Below are 24,145 nucleotides of genomic sequence, written 5' to 3' on the forward strand. Positions count from 1 at the left end.
TAGTGTGAAAGTAGCCTTACCTGTGATAAATTAAAAATAAATATATATAAATATTGACTAAATATAAAAAAAATTAATTTTACACCTAAAATATTCGCAAGTACTTTAGTAAATGTGCCCCTGTATCTTTAAAAGGCAAGCAAGCAATGCTACGTCACGGCTTGGGGAAGGATTGGAGGTGGGTTAGGCTTGTTGCCTGATGTAAGCAGTGCGAACCTGTAATAGCTGTAATACATCTTTCACTTTCATTTCACAATCTTGCGCAGCTCTCAAATCCTTCCGGCTTCTCTGCTCTCTGATTTCTCTACATTTCTGGATGAACAGCTAGTGAGTTAACCCTTTATTGTACGTTCTGTATGTAACAAGGATCTGTCTGTGTGAACTGTCTGCATGTGAACAATTACAACTTGTTTTTGTCTCATTTCCTCAACCACAGGGCCTGGGTGACATATTCCATGCTCTAAAGCTCCGCCGACCATGGATTTTGAAGCAGAGGGCCCACCCACGTCTATTATTTCGCCTGCTGAATGCAATTTTTCACAGGTCATCTTCACGAATGTGCAGCAGTTCTACAAACCTAACACCGATGTCCAGTGCAAATTCCGCAGGGAGCAAAGCTTTGCCAGCAACTCTAAAGACTGGATTGGAATCTTTAAAGTAAGTCTTATATTATATGTATATTATTATATACTAATGATGAATGTAATCTGGTATAGTACAACTTGTGACATAAACCCAAGGTGTTGGCAGAGGGACACACTCCATTGTAGTTTCACATTAGTAAATAGCTGCTGACAGAATGGACATATGGACATACGGAAACGGAATGCACACAGAGTAACTTCTGTTTTGTTTGTTTTTTGCTGACCCATTGAAATGAACGGTTTAACATATGGTTCGCCAAAAAAACGGAACGTGTGCATGATCCCAAATCCTTAGGCTGATTTCACGCAGTCAGTGTTTGATCAGTTATTTCCATCAGTGATTGTGGAGCCTCCAAAGAGATAAGGTATAATGGAAAGATTTTCACCTGTTCTGTGTTTTGGACTCTCATCTGGTTTTGGCTCACAATTAGAGTAAGGCTACACAGCGACACTGGTCGCACAACATCTGTCGTGGCCAGGATGGCAGAGTAACGGTGATTCCCTGAAATGAATGGGATCGCTGAGCGAGATGCGAAAAGATCCAGCAGTGCTCGGGAGATGGGGAAATGTGTTGGGCCACTTTTAAATTAGGGATTCTTAGCATCTTACAGAGATACCTGAGTAACTGAGATATTATTCAGTCATGATGAAGGTATAATATTGGCCAGGCTCCTCAACTATTGTGTTGAACGTGGTTACTACTTACTGTACCTGTGGACTTAAAACTATTTGATCAATGTGATGGGTATCACATATAGGTAGTATGTACTCCTTGATCTCTGAATTTAGGCAAGCTTTGTACTTATAGGGAACTGGAAGAACCTCTAGTTTGTTTTATGTATCATTTTATTCAAATCTTTTGCACTTTGGTGCTAAATTAAATGGGCATAAAAGTAGCTGGAATCATTTCACTGAAACCTGAACATCATAAAAGCACAATGGGGAGCACCTACTGATATTGCTTGTACACAGCTCTTATTTCATTTGCCCAATCACACCCGATAACAAATCGTCATATTCATATGTTGGAGTTTTGTAACATCGTAATCACAGCCTTTGTGCAGATCTATTGATGTCTACTGTAATATGAATCTAGGTTCTCTGCTGCCAAAGGTCAAATATGAACGGGAGCTCGTCTGCACTGGGTTCGTGCGGCGAGCACAATTCGCAACCCAATTGTGGATACAAAGTATTTTTTATTTTTTGTTTAGCAAAGACGACGCGTTTCGGGGTACACAGGACCTCTTTATCAAGTCTGTATCCTTGTCACCGTAGGCTTACTGAGGGGCACTCCTGTTGAAATCCCTTTTCAAGGGCATAGCAGTCGCACGGCTGAGAAATGCGGCCGGTGAGTGTCCTGGTGTAATAGCGCTTCTGCACGTGCAGCCTGCCACTCACCGGCTGCATCTCTCAGCCGTGCAAAGGGATTTCAACAGGAGTGCCCCTCAGTAAGCCTACAGTGACAAGGATACAGACTTGATAAAGGGGTCCTGTGTACCCCGAAACGGCTCGTCTTTGCTAAACAAAAAAAAAATACTTTGTATCCACAATTGGGTTGTGAATTGCGCCTTGTGTCCATCCACTCGCCGCACGAACGCAGTGCAGACGAGCTCCCTTTCATATATCACATTACGCACCAAAGTGGCGGCTTGGCTCCCGCCCATGGTCAACTTGGATAATATTCGGCTGCACCAACCCAGATTACCCCAACTCTTTTATCTCGACCAGAGCTGCACTACATACAGTGCAACCAAACCAAGGTGAGTAGCAATCACTCACCCTGGTTAGGAGTAAGTAACAGTATCTTGTTCACCATTACCTATGAGCACCTTCTCTTTTTTTGTGGCCATTTAATTAAAGGTCAAATATGAAATGTGTAATTGGTTCAGATGCAGAGTTTTCGACCCCCTTGGTTGTAGACAATGCAGCTCCTGTTAGAAAAGATTGAGTCATGCAAAGGGGTCGCGACCAACTAAGGCTGGACCTTTAGGATATATGAAAATGTTTTTGCTTCCAGCAGCCGCTTGTGGTGAGACCTTGAAGAGTCAGAGTGGATGGGAGTAGTAGTGAGTCTGACTATAGGATGTGTCAGAGGTTTCCCTCAGGCTGTTGCTCCCTAGTGCAAGGAGGGCGCACCCTTTCTTCCCTTTAGGCACTCCCTGTAGTTGGAGCTCCTGCTTGATGGCAGTATGGGATGTTCTTGATGCTGGTAGTTGTATGGGTGCCTGGCAGGAGGTGTAGTAGTACAATGGCAAGCGTATGGTGTAGTATGAATCAGGAAACCAGGCCAGAGGTAGAAGAAAAAATGTCTCTTTTTACTTGAGAGCAAAATAGGGGTTGTAGTACACCCAACACCAATATGTACACAGTACAAATCCTTTTCACAGACGGCGATATATGAAGGCTGGCACAGTGGCAAATAAGGATGTCTTAACTGTAATCCATCACAAGCAGCAAAGTCCGGTTAGCTGTAGTCACAGGTTACCTCGCTGACTCCTGTGCTTCGCCATGCAGATTCTAAGTTCTTCTTTCTTTTTCTCATTCCTGCTGTAGCAGAAGGAATAACTTTCGGATAGATTAGTTAGCCTCTGGATCTTGAGGCTTAAGAAGGAGCACATGGACTTGCTTCCTTCCTCCTCACACACTAGTCTACTCTCTCTTTAGCCAAGAAGTAGGACCAGCCCACTCCTGGCCCTTCTAAGAGGCCATTTAAACCTGTCCCTGCCAACCATACCAGGCCATGCTAGGTGTACCTTACATTGACAGTACATAACATTACAAACACACCTGTACTGGGATACTGTAGTAGCAAAAAGTAAAACCAGCAATGCTTTATTAGAAAAAAGTCACAATTAAAAAACACGGTGTGCACATCCAGAAATCACTTACATGTTTCAAACACTGGCTGCAACGAGTACTCGATTTTTAATCGAGTAATTTGACACAAAAAAATCCTCGATGCAATTTTTTTGCATCAAGGATTCGTTTGTGTCACGTGACCACAGAGCGGGAGTGAAGCGCTTGCTAATACTCCCGCTCTGTGGTCTTCCGCTGGCCCACAATGCACTTGGAATACTCACCTTTCCAGCAGGGGGCCTCCGGACACTCCACAGTACGTCCATGGTCCCGCGCTGCACTGACCTCCTGACGTACGCACGCCGTGACCTGATGTGCTGTGTGACGTCAGGCCCGGAGCAGCGCAGAACGATGGAGTGTCGGCTGGGCCCCTGCTAGAAATGTAAATTGGTGACACCGATGGGGGTGGGGGCGCGACTATGGCCGGGCGCCCGAAGTATACAGCGTCATAGCAACCAATAATGCTGTGCACTTCGGGTGTCAGGAAGAGGGGCAGGAGGGCACAAGGGGGGGCAGAGACGATGGCACAAGGGGGGAGAGAGACGATGGCACAAGGGGGAGTGGAGCTGAAGCCACTGGGAGAACGGAGCTCATGGCTCGTGGGGGAAGCTGATGGCACTGGGGGGAGAAGCAGATGGCACTGGGGAGAATGGAGCTGATGGCACTGGGGGAAAAAGGAGCTGATGGCACTGGGGGATAGTGGAGCTGATGGCACTGGGGGATAGTGGAGCTGATGGCACTGGGGGATAGTGGAGCTGATGGCACTGGGGGATAGTGGAGCTGATGCATTTGGGATGATCACACAGGGGGGAACGAAGGGTGTTGGGGACTGATGGCAGGGGGTCTGATGAGTTTTTATAAAGGAAAACAGTCTATTAATTCATTTTTTCTTATTGGAGTACTCAATTAATCGTAAAAATAATTGGTAGAATACTCGACTACTAAAATAATAGTTTGCTGCAGCCCAAGATAGGACGTTTCTATTGAAGTGAAAAATAAAATGGCAGCATGCACATGGCTGGGTCTGTGTTTTACAGATTCGCGATTTGCGGACTGCAAAAGATATGTTTGTGTGCATGAGGCTTAATTAAATCATTGCCTCACGGGAGCGGGGTTCAGGCAGGGAAATACAGCTGTCGCACTGAGAGTGTTTCCCTTTTTTAATTTGCTCAAGTGATATTGCCCTTAAAGGGGTTCTCTGGGCTTAAAAAAAGTCAACAAATGTGTTTCTCAGCTGCTGGAACACTCAGGAACACAGCCAGTCTGAGCGCAGAGGAGACAGTGGAATTGGGGGCGCGACAGAGGGGTAAGTACTGACCAACCTATCTTCACACAACAGGGCAGAATACTGCCAGATTATTTTTTTTTAAGTCTGGAGAACCCCTTTAAAAGCTCTATACCTGTGGAGGCATAATGTTGGCATCTCCTTCACGTGGGTTGTAAGTAGATTATGTCCAAAGTACATTTTTGGGTTCAAGAGGGACAGCTGTACAGGAGAATAACAGCAGCTTCCTAATTGTAATTTTTTTCCCCCCCACTAAGGCTAAAAAGAATATCAAAAACTGTCAGCGTTCAAAGACCCTTATTAAAATATATTCTAAGGCCTCATGCACATGAACGTTGTTTTAGTCCGCATCCGATCCACATTTTTTGAGTGTCAGATGCGGACCCATTCACTTCAGTGGGGCTGCAAAAGTTGTGAACAGCACACCATGTGCTGTCTACATCCGTATGTCCATTCTGTGGCCCTGCAAGCAGATGTAGCACGTGCTATTCTTATCCATAATCCGGATTACGGACAATGATAGGACAGTTCTATAGAGGGCAGGATGTTCCGTTCCGCAGAAGGCGCGCTGCCGATATCCGTGTTTTGCAGTTCCACATCAGCTATTGTGAGCCAAAACCAGTAATTTACATGAAGCCTTTCACTCACCGCTCCGTGGCCTCCCTTCGGCACCACGTGGCAGGGCCTTGCGTGCACACATTGTCAGTGCGCTGGCTGACGCTGTGTGTGACGTCAGGTCCCTCCCAGTGCATGCTGGGAAGATGACACGGTTTGTCTCCTGCGGACTCCATGTCAGCACACTGCCAAGAAAGGTAAGTATAAAGTTAGCACTAGCAGGGACCCGAATCTGGCGGGGGGATGATGTTGGTGATTTGAATGGGGCACCTGTGATTTGAAGGGGCTGATGGCGCTGGTGGACATGGATAGCAATGACATGGAGGGGCTGATATCTGATGGCACTGGGGAAGTGGGGTACATGGCATGGAGGGGCTGATCTGATGGCACTGGGGGAGTAGGGGATATGGTGGATGGCATGGAGGCATTGGGGGAGGGGGGCATGGCAATGGATGGCATGGAGGCACTGGGGGAGGGGGACATGGCAATAGATGGCATGGAGGCACTGGGGGAGGGAGACATGGCAATGGATGGCATGGAGGCACAGGGGGAGTGGGGGGACATGGCATGGAGTGGCTGATATGATGGCACTGGGGGAGTGGGGGACATGGCATGGAGGTGCTGATATGATGGCACTGGGGGAGTGGGAGACATGGCAATTGGCAATAGATGGCATGGAGGGGCTGATGGCACTAGGGGAGTGGGGGACATGGCAATTGGCAATGGATGGCATGGAGGCACCGGGGGATTGGGGGGCATGGCAATGGATGGCATGCAGGGGCTGATGACACTAGGAGAGTAGGGGACATGGCACGGAGGGGCTGATCTGATTGCAGTGGGGGACATCACATGGCGATGGATGGCATGGAGGCACTGGGGGAGTGGGGGACATGGCAATGGATGGCATGGAGGGGCTGATGGCACTGGGGGAGTGGAGCTGAAGGCACTGGGGTGGGGGAGAGCTGAAGGCACGGGGGAAGCTGATGGCACTGGGGGATAGTGGAGCTGATGGCACTGGGAGGAACAGAGCTGATGGCACTGGGGGAATTGATGCACTTGGGCTAATCGCACAGGGGGGAATGAAGGGTGTTGGGGACTGATGGCAGAGGGTCTGATTAGTTTTTATAAAGGAAAACAGTCTATTCATTTTTTCTTATTAGAGTACTCGATTATTCGTAAAAACTAATCGGTAGAATACTCGATTGCTAAAATAAACGTTTGCTGCAGCCCTATTTCAGACCCAAAATCAGTTCATAGCATATGGCTGGGCCTTCTTTCTTAGGGAATGGACACACTTTCAGGTTTTTTTATGCAGTTTGGAAGCCAAAATCAGGGGTGGATAATAAAGGAGAGAGGGTATATAGGACAGGTATGACTTTTTTTTTCTGAATTCACTCCTGATTTTGACTTCCAAAACTGCATTAAGAAACTTGAACATGTAGCTGTGTCCTAGGGCTGCCATAGCTTCCACTTTGTTTGCCTCCATGGTTTGTATTTTCTTGTAAGGGTTTATTCCGGCACATACATTACACAGACCCATAGATGCCCATGCATTTCATATTAGCATTCTATATTTTTACGGTATGGAACAGTGCAGCAGTTTGCTCTATTCCAGGGATGGCCAACCCGCGGCTCTCCATCTGTTGTAAAACTACAATTCCCATCATGCCCTGCTGTGGGCTGATAGCTGTAGGCAGTTTTTGCATGATGGGAGTTGTAGTTTTGCAACAGCTGGAGAGCCGCAGGTTGGCCATCCCTGCTCTATTCCATAGAGAGGCATCCAGAAAAGAAACCTGTACTGCATGGTATACTATTTGGTGATAGATGCCACTTGGTAGCAGCTGTTAAACACCAAGGCTTCAATCGGGGTTCCTCCCAGTGGAAACCTCGGACTCCAGACCTAAGAACCCTTACTCCTATTCACCTTTATGCTGCACTGCTTTCAAAAGAATTGTACATTTAATACTGATAATATGGTAAAACTATGGTGAAAATTGATTGTTTTCTGGCAACAAATGTAATGATCCTCTAATGCCACCAGATGTAAGGTTTTCTGGATTTTTTCAAATTCTGCACTAAAAATCCACTAAACTAAACTAAACTAAATACAGTGAAAGAAGGTGCTGTAAATAATAAACTGCATATTAATGTTCCCAGTAATTACACAGGTAATATCTTTTCTGCAAACACTAAATGGTTGCACTACTGTTTTAATAGAGTATTTGTAATCACGATTTCATGTTGGTTGCAGTGTCATCAGCTTTTGTCAGACTCCTCGTCATGGAGTGCTGATGAATCTGACATATTCTGCACAGAAAACAAGATTCTCGTGCATGAATTATGTGGTGTATTAGTATTAAAAAACTTTTTTTTGGGAAGGTTCTTGATCACCTTATATACTTGCACCAAAAGTATATATTAAGAACTAGGGGAGAGAGAAGGAGGGGGAAGGGAAAAGGGGGGAGAGGGGAAGGAGGAGAGGAAGAAAAGAGAAAAGGGGAAGGGGAGGGGAAGAGAAAGGAAAGAAGGAAAGGAAAAGAAAAAAGGGGGGAAAAAAAAGGGAAGGAAAATAAGAGGAGGAAAAAAGCTAAGGAACGAAGGGGCATATTCCTAATGGGGGTCCTCCCTCAAATAGAGAGCGCATCAGACACTTTATTTATATAGTACGCAAATTGATAAAGTCTCTTCCCCCACTTCTAGCTCCCTCTCCACATAATGCCGGCAAAAATACAAAACCGGAAATCTATCAGGACAGTCTCTCCTAAGGGTGGGGGCTCAAATAGTCCAATTACAAAGCTTGACAAATTTTTTAAATCCCCCCCACATAAAACGAGACTGGCGCATAGGACCCTGGCGAGCAGCAACCCGGGGGAAAATAATCGAGAGCAAGATATTGTAGGGAATCCCCGGGAGAAGATGGACGAGAGTAAAAGAAAGGGGGAGATAGATAAAATTGAGATAATAGATAGAAAACTGGTAGAGATTTTGGCAGCTGTCGCCCAATCTAATGATTCGTTGGGAGACTTGTCTACCAAGATCTCTTCAGTACAATCTGATATCTCCCTAATAAAAGATGAAATGAGTAAAATGAGGGGTAGAATTAAGGATTTACAGGTCTCCTCTGAGCAGATGAAGGAGGAGATGTCTAAATTAAGAAAAAAAACGGAAACTCTTGAGTCTGAGAGTAAGTACCTAAAGGACGAGATAGTAGACATGGAGGACAGATCAAGAAGATCGAATCTTAGGTTTCTCGGCTTCCCAGAGGGAGCCGAAAAACAAGATCCCATAGGATTTATTTAAAAGTGGCTGTCTGAAATTATAGATTCAGAACACCAATCCCCATGGTTTATTGTAGAGAGGGCCCATAGAATACCAAGAAAACCTCCCCCTCCTGGATATCCTCCTAGAGCAATTATTGCTAAAATGCTATGTTCTAAAGATAGAGACCTAATCCTGAGGCGGAGGCGGGAACTACAGGAAATTAAGTATGATAGCAACCGGATAGAAATTTATCCCGATTTTTCCAGAGACACTCAAAAGAAGAGAAATTAATTTTGTGATGTTAAAAAAGAGCTTTCAGCTGTAAACATTATGTATTCAATGTTATATCCAACTAGACTTAGAGTTGTATACCAGGGTCAGGTACAATTTTTTTCAACTCCAGAAGTGAGTAAGTGGTTGGAATTTAAAGGGATTAGAGCTTAGCTGCTTTCCTTCTTTCTGTAATAAGAATATTTTGTGAGGTCGATATAAGAGGGGGGATGCTGGGAATGGGTGGGGGGTGGCGTAGATTGCAAGAGGTTTATGAGAATTCTTCTCATGGACCAGGTTTTGAGGCAGGGGGGAATGTGGGAGGGGTTTGGGAGGGGGGAGGCTGGATGGTTTGGAAATGCTTGGTGCCTCCGGAGCCAACGGATGTGGAAACGACTGGAAGAGCGGGGCTAGGTCGGCCGATAAAGATCTTTAAATATAATTAAGACATGGCTCATCGGGTGTTAGTTTGGAATGTCCGCGGGCTGGCGGATAAAACAAAAAGGCGTATAGTGTTTGATCTAGTTTGCAGACATTTACCAGCAATAGTCGCATTAATTGAAACTCATGGCTCTTTGGACAAACAGGAAATCCTTAGAAGGAACTGGGCAAAATATGAATATCACTCTTGTTTCTCCGCTAGCTCACGGGGAGTAAGTGTATATATTCGCAAAAATATGGACTTCATTCCACTGGCGCATAGAACTGATAAAGAGGGAAGATTTGTTTTTATTCATGCTCAATGGAATGGGACCATTTGTATTCTTGCCTTCATATATATCTCCCCCCATTTGCACTATATGCTATTTCATGTCTAGCTGATTTCGCTAGTGGTAGAGAGCCATGCCCGATCCTAGCTGCCGGGGATTTTAATAATGTGATCCACCCAGACATAGATTCTCAACTTTGACTGGCCAGAAGAAAGGTCGGGGAGAGTATACTCTTTTACATAAAGCCTGCCAAGAATTAGCATTAATTGATATTTGGCGATATCTGTACAGGGATAAAAAAGTGTTCTCATGCTATAGTCGTTCCTGTAAGGCAATGTCACGGATTGACATTGCCTTTACCACCCTTGACTTTATAGATATGGTAGAATGCATGAAATATGAACCTTGTGGGGTTTCGGATCACTCCCCCATGCTTTTGACAATTAAGCAGACAAACCCAACTCCGCGGATAAGGAGATTTAGGTTGAACCCCCACTGGATAGGCCTGATTGGCGAACAGGAAAAAAATTCTCATGAGATTCTGGAATTTTGGAACTTTAATTTGGGTTCAGCACATATACACTTCATGTGGGATGCACTTAAAGCATTCACACGAGGTGTGTATGTGAGACAAATAAAGAGTAGGAAAGCCATATTCGCCAGAACGGAAAAACAATTAGAGGAAAGGTTAAGGGGGCTAGAAATCGAGATAATTAGGAATAGAACTGATACAAATCTGCGAGAACTAAACATTGCTCGGGAGGAACATAAAAAGTATTTAACTAACAAAGCCCAACAGAAGATATTTTTTACAGGCCAGGAAAACCGAGTTGATTGCTCGCCTCCATAATCCAGAATCAACAATGCCGGAATGTGATTCAAAGCATTCGAGCTAGAGATGGTCATTTATTAACTGACACTAAAGGATTGGGGGGAATTTTACGGAATTTCTTTCTGCACTATATACCACAGATTACTCCGGAACCGAAAAGGAACTGGATACATTTTTTGAGAAATTAGATATTCCAACTTTGTCAGAAAAGGACAAGGTCCTATTAAATGCACCAATTCAGATAGGCAAATTATTTGAAGCCCTGGGTACTATCCAGGGAAACTTCACACCTGGCTCAGACGGACTCCTGTTTGAGATTTACAGGAGACATGGGGAGATGCGAGTCCTTAATGAGTCCCGAACCGTAAGCTCCCTTCCAAAGTCACTAGCAGAAACTATAATTGTTCTTATTCCCAAAAAAGATAAAGATCTAACTGACCCAAGCTCCTATCGCCCGATTTCATTACTGAATACAGATTTTAAAATATGCGCTAAAATATTTGCAATTCGCCTGAAAAAAGTGATAGAAAAATTGATACACCCAGACCAAACAGGTTTTATCCCCAAAAGGCACTCCCACACAAATATTTGTAGAGCTATGGTTAATATTCAGGTGGGGGCAGGAGAGGACCACTCCATCCTGTCATTGGATGCTGCTAAGGCTTTCGACAGGGTGGAGTGGAACTATCTCTGCAGAGTAATGGCCGAGATGAATTTGGGGAGCAATTTCATTAAATGGATACAACTGTTGTATAACTCTCCAACAGCAAGAATTAGTATCGATGGGTCCTGGTCTCCCCCTTTCGAGCTTCATTGAGGCACTAGACAGGGATGCCCCCTCTCTCCTCTTCTGTTTGCCATATTTTTGGAACCTCTCGCTTGCTTAATAAGGCAGGATGAGAATGTTTCCGAGTGAGGGGTGAGGGGACCCCAGGATAAAATAAGCCTTTATGCGGATGACATTCTCATTTTTTTGAAAGATGGTGGAGTAGCAGCCCCCTACGTTATGAAGGTAATTAATGAATTTGGTCACCTGTCTGGTCTTGAAATTAATTGGCCTAAGTCGGTATATCTCCCCTTAAAACAGCGGAATGGAGAAATAATAGAAAGATATGGAAAACTACTCGCCGCCACAGAAATAGAGTATCTTGGGATAAAAATTAGTACCTCAGTACGGGACATTAATAAATTAAATCTCGTCCCCCTGCTGGATAAAATCAAAAATAAGATCAGAGTTTGGCAAAAACTGTCTCTTGGGCAGGCAGATAGAATAGCGCTTATTAAAATGGTGCTTCTTCCCCAAATTTTATATATTATGACGGCCTGCCCGATTTGGATCGATTATTCATATTTCAACCGGATTGAAAGGCTCTTTAACGATCTGATATGGGGCAGAAAAAGAGTCCGGATTAAGCAGAGGTTTTTGTGGCTGGCGGAGGAGAGGGGGGGAATATCCCTTCCATATATCCAGGGGTATTATACAGGGAGTGCAGAATTATTAGGCAAGTTGTATTTTTGAGGATTAATTTTATTATTGAACAACAACCATGTTCTCAATGAACCCAAAAAACTCATTAATATCAAAGCTGAATATTTTTGGAAGTAGTTTTTAGTTTGTTTTTAGTTTTAGCTATTTTAGGGGGATATCTGTGTGTGCAGGTGACTATTACTGTGCATAATTATTAGGCAACTTAACAAAAAACAAATATATACCCATTTCAATTATTTATTTTTACCAGTGAAACCAATATAACATCTCAACATTCACAAATATACATTTCTGACATTCAAAAACAAAACAAAAACAAGTCAGTGACCAATATAGCCACCTTTCTTTGCAAGGACACTCAAAAGCCTGCCATCCATGGATTCTGTCAGTGTTTTGATCTGTTCACCATCAACATTGCGTGCAGCAGCAACCACAGCCTCCCAGACACTGTTCAGAGAGGTGTACTGTTTTCCCTCCTTGTAAATCTCACATTTGATGATGGACCACAGGTTCTCAATGGGGTTCAGATCAGGTGAACAAGGAGGCCATGTCATTAGATTTTCTTCTTTTATACCCTTTCTTGCCAGCCACGCTGTGGAGTACTTGGACGCGTGTGATGGAGCATTGTCCTGCATGAAAATCATGTTTTTCTTGAAGGATGCAGACTTCTTCCTGTACCACTGCTTGAGGAAGGTGTCTTCCAGAAACTGGCAGTAGGACTGGGAGTTGAGCTTGACTCCATCCTCAACCCGAAAAGGCCCCACAAGCTCATCTTTGATGATACCAGCCCAAACCAGTACTCCACCTCCACCTTGCTGGCGTCTGAGTCGGACTGGAGCTCTCTGCCCTTTACCAATCCAGCCACGGGCCCATCCATCTGGCCCATCAAGACTTACTCTCATTTTATCAGTCCATAAAACCTTAGAAAAATCAGTCTTGAGATATTTCTTGGCCCAGTCTTGACGTTTCAGCTTGTGTGTCTTGTTCAGTGGTGGTCGTCTTTCAGCCTTTCTTACCTTGGCCATGTCTCTGAGTATTGCACACCTTGTGCTTTTGGGCACTCCAGTGATGTTGCAGCTCTGAAATATGGCCAAACTGGTGGCAAGTGGCATCTTGGCAGCTGCACGCTTGACTTTTCTCAGTTCATGGGCAGTTATTTTGCGCCTTGGTTTTTCCACACGCTTCTTGCGACCCTGTTGACTATTTTGAATGAAACGCTTGATTGTTCGATGATCACGCTTCAGAAGCTTTGCAATTTTAAGAGTGCTGCATCCCTCTGCAAGATATCTCACTATTTTTGACTTTTCTGAGCCTGTCAAGTCCTTCTTTTGACCCATTTTACCAAAGGAAAGGAAGTTGCCTAATAATTATGCACACCTGATATAGGGTGTTGATGTCATTAGACCACACCCCTTCTCATTACAGAGATGCACATCACCTAATATGCTTAATTGGTAGTAGGCTTTTGAGCCTATACAGCTTGGAGTAAGACAACATGCATAAAGAGGATGATGTGGTCAAAATACTCATTTGCCTAATAATTCTGCACGCAGTGTATGGCTGCACAATTTCAATGGTGCATGGGACAAGGAGAGAATAGCCCTATACAATTCCTTACAAGAGGGGAATAGTTTTAGTTTCGCACTTAGCTGAGTCCGGGAGTATAAGATCACCAAAAGAAATGCTTCCCGACTCCCAACTAGATAATATATTTTGGTTTAGATATGCACAATTACAGCACGCATTTATAAGTATAAAAAAATAAACATCTTTTAAAGGTAGTAGACTATAGTTTCACGGATTATTGTTATCACTGGAAAGACACAAAAACTTCCATATCTCAGGTATATAAACAGATTAAAGATGGATTAGCTAACTCGACACATTTTAAAAGTGAAAAGCAGTGGGAATTAGAGATAGGAAACGGCACTAGTATTAACTGGGTGAGGGTATATAAAAATATAAACTGGGCAACCACATCGGCCAACTTTAGACTTATACAATTCAAAATCGATCACAGGTTGTATTATACCCCATTACAAATTGCAAGGATGTATGGGAAAACTGAATCTAAGTGCCCTAAATGTCAAATAGGTCAGGCCGATTTCATGCATATGATTTGTAGCTGCCCAAAAATTCAGAAGTACTGGGTAGAAATTTATAAGTTACTGTCTAGCAAACTGGATAACATCCCGGAAATGGGAATTGAGCCTGCGGTATTGGGAACTCTTGGAGCTGAGGATATTAATAGACACAAGTTTGAGGCCTGGCTGAAAGGTATGTTACTAGCCAGAGTTATAATCGCAAGAAAATGGCTCCTGTGATTCCCCCACCACAACAGAATGGAAAAATTTGATGGACAAGACTAGAATCTATGAAAAAAATCTATGTCTATCCAAAAAACTGTTATCACGCTGGGAAAGGATATGGGAGAACTGGACATAGTTGGAGGAGGCAGGCCGGCAACCACTACACTCTACACTTGACTTATATTATCTACGTGGCTACGCGAGAATCTTGTAGAGACTGGCGGGCTCACCCGTCGACCCCACTAGGCTCCGGAGGCACTGAGGCTAAAATCCAGAAGGGATTGGGGAGGGTTGGGGCTTTATCTAAAGGCTGTATGCATCTTATTGGTATGTATACGAAAGATGCATGCAAATACTGGAAAATGTGTATACTCAAGTTGTAATTTCTAAAAGCAAAATAATAAATAAATACATAAATAAAATAAAAAATTTCTCTGCATTGTAATTCTAAATTTTATTATAATTGTATATATTTATTTATTGACTTACCTGTTGATTTGAGTGCTGAGACCACCACCGATTCCTTGAATGAGGAGAGAGAAGCACTGCATATAGTTTTCTGCTTCCTCACCTTAGGAGATGGGCTCATAGACTTTCTACTGAGTCCATCTCGCTTCCTCTTGTGCAGTGAGGAGAGAGTTCTAGCAATTATTGGGAGTCTCAGCACTTAGACCGCTACCGATCAAAACTTTGTGATATGTCTCTGACATATTAAAAGTTCTCAAAACTCAGTGACCCATTAACAGACTTCAAACTCCCATGTTGCCTTTGTTATGCTGTTTCATATTTAATTGTAAATTATTAAAATATAGACATAAAAACCATAGTAACACAGTATTGGATCTTCATAACACTGCTCTTTCCCAGCAGCTGATAGGAATATAATGTAGCCTCTTGCTGCATTCACATGGGCTGATCTAATTCTGGCAGAGTCACAGAGTCAGCTGCCACGATAGGGAGTAACCCAGGCAGCGCCTGACATGTATGCTAATAACAGTAGTCTTATGTCATCTGCCTGAAATGGTTTCTTCGTTTTATTCACCTTGATAATATTATCACTGGCTAGCCGATTCCTAAATAATATAGTAAAATTAAAGACGTCGGCAGATAGGAGGTATAAAGATATGAGAAGTGTAGCTGACAAAGAGCTGTATAAAATTAGACAGAAGGAGGCCAAACATATTATTAGGCTACTAAGGCATCAAATAAAGATGAAATGGCTAATCCATCAAGAAAGGAGGTAAAAATGTCTTCAGGTATATTAGTGATTTAAAGAAGAAAAACTGTGGGATTACAAAAATTAGAAATGGGAAAAATATGTTGACGAGAAAAGACTGTTGCTGACCATTTTAATAGTTACTTTTGTTCAATATTCTCAGTAGACCGCTTTCAGAATTGTGACTTCATGGCATGTCCCAGTAGTTGTAAGAGAGGCGATGTTTTGGAGGCTCATGTTATAGGTGGATTGGCACACTTGAAGTCAAACAAGGCCATAGGTCCAGATGGCATCCACCATGAGTCCTTAACCCCTTAAGGACCGGGCCATTTTTCACCTTAAGGACCAGACTGATTTCTGCACCACTTTATGAGGTGATAACTTTAAAACGCTTTTACTTCTCCAAGCCATTCTGAGACTGTTTTCTCGTCACATATTGTACTTCATGATAGTGGTAAATTTGAATCAAAATATTTCATTTTTATTTATAAAAAAATACCAAATTTACCCAAAATTGGGAAAAATTTGCAACTTTCCAAATTTCAATTTCTCTGCTTTCAAAACAGATAGTAATACCTCCTAAAATTGTTATTACTTTACATTTCCAATATGTCTACTTCATGTTTGGATCATTTTGTGAATGCCATTTTATTTTTTTGGGGACGTTAGAAGGCTTATAAGTTTAGAAGCAAATCTTGAAATTTCCAAAACCCACTTTTTAAAGGACCAGTTCAGGTCTGAAGTCAGTTTGTGAGGCTTACATAATAGAAACCACCCAAAAATGACCCCATTTTAGAAACTACACCCCCCAAGGTATTAAAAACTGATTTACAAATGTTGTAAACCCTTTAGGTGTTCCACAAGAATTAATGGAAAATGGATATGAAATTTCAAAATTTCACTTTTTTGGCAGATTTTCCATTTTAATAATTTTTTTCCGGTTACAAAGCAAGGGTTAACAGCCAAACCAAACTCAAAATTTATGGCACTGATTCTGTCGTTTACAGAAACACCCCATATGTGGTCGTAAACAGCTGTACGGGCACATGGCAGGGCGCAGAAGGAAAGGAATGCCATACGGTTTTTGGAAGGCAGATTTTGCTGGACTGGTTTTTTTGACACCATGTCCCATTTGAAGCCCCCCTGATGCACCCCTAGAGTAGAAACTCCAAAAAAGTGGCCCTATTTTAGAAACTACGGGATAGGGTGGTAGTATTGTTCATACTAGTTTAGGGTACATTATTTTTGGTTGCTCTATATTACACTTTTTGTGAGGCAAGATAACAAGAAATAGCTGTTTTGGCACTGTTTTTATTTTTTGTTATTTACAACATTCATCTGACAGGTTAGATCATGTGATATTTTTATAGACCAGGTTGTCACGGATGCGGCGATACCTAATATGTATACTTATTTTTTATTTATGTAAGTTTTACACAATGATTTCATTTTTGAAGCAAAAAAAATAATGTTTTAGTGTTTCCATAGTCTGAGAGCCATAATTTTTTCTGTTTGTGGGCGATTACCTTGGGTAGGGTAAGATTTTTGCGGGATGAGATGCCGGTTTGATTGGCACTATTTTGGGGTGCATATGGCTTTTTGATCGCTTGCTATTACACTTTTTGCGATGTAAGGTGACAAAAAATGGTTTATTTAGCACAGTTTTTATTTTTTATTTTTTACGGTGTTCATCTGAGAGGTTAGGTCATGTGATATTTTTATAGAGCCGGTTGATAAGAACGCGGCGATACCAAATATGTATACTTTTTTTTATATTTATGTAAGTTTTACACAATAACAGCTTTTTTCAAACAAAAAAAATGATGTTTTAGTGTCTCCATATTCTGAGCCATAGTTTTTTTATTTTTTGGGCGACTGTCTCAGGTAGGGGCTCATTTTTTGCGGGATGAGGTGCGGGATAAGATGACGTTAATGATAAAAATGTAGTTCTCCATTATACAATAATTATAAAAATACGCAGATTTATTGGTTACAAGATTATAAACATACATAAGTAAATAAACAATGATACATGCAAATGAATATATATAGTGCTAATATAAAACATTACAAGCTTAACAATACATGTGAGTGGAAATAACTTATAACAAAGCTATTATTAGGTTAGGATATCAACATACGAAAATAAGTTATATACATCACTTCTGTTCAGAGAAAACCTCATGATATCAAGATGGGCATGTCTAATCTTAGACATCAATATGGAATGCTAAATACATTCCGCCCCCTTCTAACCAACTACACATCACATGACTTCCAGAATGGGCAAATCCATTCAAGGATATAACTTAGAAGAGATAACTGTATCCTTCTGCCCCATCCTGGACTATTTTCACACATATGACTTTGGTAAAACTAAAAGACAAATAACAGGGATCTAGGATCTTTGCTAGACCATATCTTAAATGTGGGAATCCATCACTTAGCTTGACGAAGAATGTTCTATCAATATATATATATATATATATATATATATATATATACAGTACAGACCAAAAGTTTGGACACACCTTCTCATTCAAAGAGTTTTCTTTATTTTTATGACTATGAAAATTGTAGATTCACACTGAAGGCATCAAAACTATGAATTAACACATGTGGAATTATATACATAACAAACAAGTGTGAAACAACTGAAAACATGTCATATTCTAGGTTCTTCAAAGTAGCCACCTTTTGCTTTGATTACTGCCTTGCACACTCTTGTCATTCTCTTGATGAGCTTCAAGAGATAGTCCCCTGAAATGGTTTTCACTTTACAGGTGTGCCCTGTCAGGTTTAATAAGTGGGATTTCTTGCCTTATAAATGGGGTTGGGACCATCAGTTGCGTTGAGGAGAAGTCAGGTGGATACACAGCTGATAGTCCTACTGAATAGACTGTTAGAATTTGTATTATGGCAAGAAAAAAGCAGCTAAGTAAAGAAAAACGAGTGGCCATCATTACTTTAAGAAACGAAGGTCAGTCAGTCAGCCGAAAAATTGGGAAAACTTTGAAAGTAAGGGCTATTTGACCATGAAGGAGAGTGATTAGGTGCTGCGCCAGATGACCTGGCCTCCACAGTCACCGGACCTGAACCCAATCGAGATGGTTTGGGGTGAGCTGGACCGCAGAGTGAAGGCAAAAGGGCCAACAAGTGCGAAGCATCTCTGGGAACTCCTTCAAGACTGTTGGAAGACCATTTCAGGGGACTACCTCTTGAAGCTCATCAAGAGAATGCCAAGAGTGTGCAAAGCAGTAATCAAAGCAAAAGGTGGCTACTTTGAAGAACCTAGAATATGACATATTTTTAGTTGTTTCACACTTGTTTGTTATGTATATAATTCCACATGTGTTAATTCATAGTTTTGATGCCTTCATAGTCATGAAAATAAAGAAAACTCTTTGAATGAGAAGGTGTGTCCAAACTTTTAGTCTGTACTGTGTGTGTATATATATATATATATATATATATATATATATATAAGCAATCATTTAATGCTTTGCTAGATTATGAGTCTTGATTCTTCTGCAGGTAGAATGAAGCCTCACAATATCCTAAGACTACATCTCAATATGGAGATGATCAATTAATTAATACATTTTTTTATTCGCCAATCTAGATGGTATAATTTCACCCACACTATATAATAAAATGAAATATCATTATCTGTGTCTCTTACCAAGTCCTAGTAGGAATCTCACTTCTGCTCCCAGGAAAGCTGGGTGGTCCATCATAGCGCATCTCACCATGGCTTTTATTTTGATAGACCCCTCTAGAGAGCTCTCTCTCTGTGTGTGGTTTATGATCACAAACTTATCAGTTAGACACACCTTCCTAGTTTGGAACTTTCCAATCATTGTCAGATGGGCGTGGCCACTGATAAAAAAATGTGACATTATAACCTTACCCAGAATGCACTTTTGCTACTATTGTAATGTCACCTACTCATACCTAGGTGGCACTGCTGTGTAAGCTATTTGCATCATAGTATAAAGGGTTAACTATGTAAGTCTGAATAAAACGTATTCTATACATTTGACCTTAGAATCTTTAATTCAAAGCTATAGGGATTAATTCTGACACTTGTAGCAATTAGAGACAGACCTCTAGGCGTCTCTCTGAATTTTTCTCAAACTGTTGATCTATGGACCGTAATGATATGAATGGGCCTTGTTTTCTCAGAGATATCAGTACCTCCTCTGTCATACCAAAGATGTGATTGTTACAAAACACACATCTTTACAGACACTCTTTTAGAGACGAATATTCTAGTGAGAAATATATATATAATATACTGGATATATTTTGTCTTCATAACATATAACAATATAATATAAAGCTATATATATATATATATATATATATATATATATATATATACAGTACAGACCAAAAGTTTGGACACACCTTCTCATTCAAAGAGTTTTCTTTATTTTCATGACTATGAGAATTGTAGATTCAGACTGAAGGCATCAAAACTATGAATTAACACATTCTAGGTTCTTCAAAGTAGCCACCTTTTGCTTTGATTACTGCTTTGCACACTCTTGGCATTCTCTTGATGAGCTTCAAGAGGTAGTCCCCTGAAATGGTTTTCACTTCACAGGTGTGCCCTGTCAGGTTTAATAAGTGGGATTTCTTGCCTTATAAATGGGGTTGGGACCATCAGTTGCATTGAGGAGAAGTCAGGTGGATACACAGCTGATAGTCCTACTGAAAAGACTGTTAGAATTTGTATTATGGCTAGAAAAAAGCAGCTAAGTAAAGAAAAATGAGTGGCCATCATTACTTTAAGAAATGAAGGTCAGCCGAAAAATTGGGAAAACTTTGAAAGTAAGGGCTATTTGACCATGAAGGAGAGAGATGGGGTGCTGCGCCAGATGACCTGGCCTCCACAGTCACCGGACCTGAACCCAATCGAGATGGTTTGGGGTGAGCTGGACCGCAGAGTGAAGGCAAAAGGGCAACAAGTGCTAAGCATCTCTGGGAACTCCTTCAAGACTGTTGGAAGACCATTTCAGGGGACTACCTCTTGAGGCTCATCAAGAGTGTGCAAAGCAGTAATCAAAGCAAAAGGTGGCTAGTTTGAAGAACCTAGAATATGACATATTTTCAGTTGTTTCACACTTGTTTGTTATGTATATAATTCCACATGTGTTAATTCATAGTTTTGATGCATTCATAGTCATGAAAATAAAGAAAACTCTTTGAATGAGAAGGTGTGTCCAAACTTTTGGTCTGTACTGTATATATGTCCTACTGATTGTCTTATGCTAAGGACTAAGGCTCATTAAATGAATACATGAATATTATATATTTTGCTTCATTAATAAATGCCTAATTGTATAGGTAATTATCACCAGCTGCATAGAGCTTATCTTTATCTCCCGTCATAAATTTATAAGTAGACAAGGAGGCCTCTTCTCAGACTGGTACATTCATGAGAAGAATAACACTAAAGAACAGAAACCTTTGTGCGACCTTACTTCGGCCTACTCAAGACATACAAAATTGTAAATATAGTCGAGCATTGCTCTTAAAGGCAATAAACATCCATCTTGACTAGAATAATTGGATATCAATGCATATACCTATGAAAAGGCACAACAAGTATTAACTGACTGACACATTTTTGCAGTTAATCTCTTATTTTATACATAGAATTACTGTACATTGAAGCCTGCATCTTGTTGAAATGCTGACACATTTGCATCTGTTAGATTGCTGTATGGGCAGTGGCAAAAATGTTGCTGTAGCCGGCACAAGTAGCAGCAGAAGGGTTGGTGGTAGCAGCAGCAACAGGCCAGATCTGCCACTGTCATCCAACGGTCGTGTTTTGACCAATAATCCAGCTGTACTGTAATCGTTGACTCTCTCTTCAACATCATCTCAGGTGACAACAGATACACACAGCCAGGAATGAGTGGGTTCCTTTGACACCATGTTCAGTTGGCTGCTTCTTCTGCAAGCCAAGTAATGTATGCTGAGGGCTCTGCTCCGCTTTTCACCGAGGATGAGGTTTCTGAGGACAGTCAGCAGTTACAGGCTAGCACAGATTTGGAGGAGAGGTTCGCTGCGGACTCCTCTAGGCATGCAACTACCGATGATAACAGTCGGGGTGGGAGCACATGTTGAGAGGTCAGGGACATGCGTTAGAGACAGGTGAAGGTGACATTAGTGAGCGACAAACAGATGTAGATTTAGTCGATCGAACATGGGAGCCAAGTGGAGGCGCATGGTCATCATCGGGGTCAGGGTTGAAGCATGCTCATGAGCAGGGTGGAAGCGTGCTCGTGAGATAGCAGGGTGGCAGCGTGCCCGTGAGACAGCAAGGTGGAAGCAGTGGGAGATCAGCTACTCAGGAGACTACCTGTGAGGAACCCACTAGCAGTGAATGGATTCATAAAAGCAGCGGCAGACAGGCATCACGCAGTGGTGGAGGGAAAATGCCATACTCTGCAGTGTGGGAATTTTTCAGCAAGACGCTAGAGGACATTTGCATGGCGGTATGCAGGATATGTGGGCAGAAGCTGAGGCATGGCCATGGTGCTAATGTTGGCACGATGGCCCTGCGTCAACACTAGAGTTGAGCGAATCAAAGCAACTGAAGTGGAATTCGATTTGAAGTTTAGGAAAAATTTGATTTGCCGCAAATTTCCTGGTAACAAATCAGTTTTGCTTAAAATGGCAAATGACTTGTTACAAAGTGAAAGCAAGAATGCCCAGGATCGCAATATTACTCATAATGCTGTGCAGCCAGACAATCCGCTGTTAGCCATGCCCCTGTGATGTCACAGGCCTAATAAAGCCTCATACCTGTGAGCTGAGCATAGGGAGAGACGTGGCAAGTGCTCATGTGCTAGGGACAGTGTTGCTGAAAACTGGTTTAAAAAAGAATATTGGAGAGGGAGAGTGCAGCGACAGTGCATGGAGACTGTTTTTAGACTGTAGAGAGACAGTAGGGAGACTGCAAGTAGAGTGTATCGCCGTGTGCATGATGTTTTACTGCACCCACATTAAGAGTTAATCCGTTATTTTACTCATACAGTTAGTGGGGGAAATATATTTAAACTGGTGTGAAGGAAAACTGGCTTAGCTGCCCATATCAACCAATCAGATTCCAATTTTCATTTTGCAGAGCTCCTTTGGAAAAAGAAAGGTGGAATCTGATTGGTTGCTATGGGCAACTAAGCCAGTTTTCCTTTACACCACTTTTGATAAATCTCCCCCTGTGTGCAGCACATTCTACTGCACGGACATTTAAAGTTAGGGTCCATTCACACGTCCGCACTTCGGATCCGGATACGTTCCGCAATTATGCGGAACGGGTGCGGACGCATTCATTTTCAATGGGGACTGAAAAGATGCGGACAGCACACAGTGTCCTGTCCGCATCTGCATTTCCGGTTCGCGGCTCCGCAAAAAAATAGAACATGTCCTATTCTTGTCCGCAGCTGCGGACAAGAATAGGCATTTCTTTTGGGGTGCCGGCCCGGTGTTTTGCAGATCCGCAAAACACTGCGGACGTGTCAATGGACTCTTAATCTGTTCACTTTTTTGGCCCACACCTGGTTTTGGCTCACAATCACTAATGTAAATCACTGATCAAACACTGGCCAAACACTATGTAAAAGCAGACTAGAGGACGTAGGCGTGTAAGCCTGTTATATCTGTTTTTGGCATTAAGTCAGAATGCCGTCTTGAATGCTGGGAATGCTCTTGTAGTGAATTTTCCTCCTTATTGCAATATACAGCGGATATAAAAAGTCTACACACCCCTACTAAAATGTCAGGTTTCTGTGATGTAAAAAAAATGAGACAAAGATAAATCATTTCAGAACTTTTTCCACCTTTAATGTGACCTATAAACTGTACTACTCAATTGAAAAACCAACTGAAATCTTTTAGGTGGAGGGAAGAAAACAAAATAATGTGGTTGCATAAGTGTGCACACCCTCTTATAACTGGGGATGTAGCTGTGTTCAGAATTAAGCAATCACATTCAAAATCATGTTAAATAGGAGTCAGCATACACCTGCCATCATTTAAAGTGCCTCAGATTAACCCCAAATAGAGTTCATCTGCTCTAGTTGGTCTTTCCTGAAATTTTCTTAGTCGCTTCCCACAGCAAAAGCCATGGTCCACAGAGAGCTTCCAAAACATCAGAGGGATCTCATTGTTAAAAGGTATCAGTCAGGGAAAGGGTACAAAAAAAAAAAACAAGGCATTAGATATACCATGGAACACAGTGAAGACAGTCATCACAAAGTGGAGAAAATATGGCACAACAGTGACATTACCAAGAACTGGACGTCCCTCCAAAATTGATGAAAAGACGAGAAGAAAACTGGTCTGGGAGGCTACCAAGAGGCCTACAGCAACATTAAAGGAGCTGCAGGAATATCTGGCAAGTACTGGCTGTGTGGTACATGTGACAACAATCTCCCGTATTCTTCATATGTCTGGGCTATGGGGTACAGTGGCAAGACGAAAGCCTTTGCTTATGAAGAAAAGCATCCAAGCCAGGCTACATTTTGCAAAAACACATCTGAAGTCTCCCAAAAGCATGTGGGAAAAGGTGTTATGGTCTGATGAAACCAAGGTTGAACTTTTTGGCCATAATTCCAAAAGATATGTTTGGCGCAAAAACAACAC

At 42.0% G+C, this 24,145-nt stretch overlaps 1 protein-coding gene across 2 annotated transcripts in view; it reads left to right on the forward strand.

Moving 5' to 3' along the window:
- The first annotated feature begins 215 nt into the window (after positions 1 to 215).
- Positions 216 to 24,145, forward strand: part of CALCOCO2 (calcium binding and coiled-coil domain 2) — a 67,052-nt gene continuing 43,122 nt past the window's right edge. Inside the window, exons 1-2 of one of the 2 annotated variants that reach the window (XM_040435164.1) lie at positions 216 to 327; positions 437 to 657. In XM_040435164.1, coding sequence (XP_040291098.1) covers positions 478 to 657 — 180 coding nt within the window. In that variant the 5' untranslated portion in view covers positions 216 to 327; positions 437 to 477. Of the gene's footprint in view, positions 346 to 436; positions 658 to 24,145 lie in introns of both variants that reach the window. The other variant, XM_040435165.1, reaches the window with a different exon arrangement.

Source organism: Bufo bufo, chromosome 6 (assembly GCF_905171765.1).
Source record: "Bufo bufo chromosome 6, aBufBuf1.1, whole genome shotgun sequence".
In the NCBI taxonomy this organism is placed as follows: domain Eukaryota; kingdom Metazoa; phylum Chordata; class Amphibia; order Anura; family Bufonidae; genus Bufo; species Bufo bufo.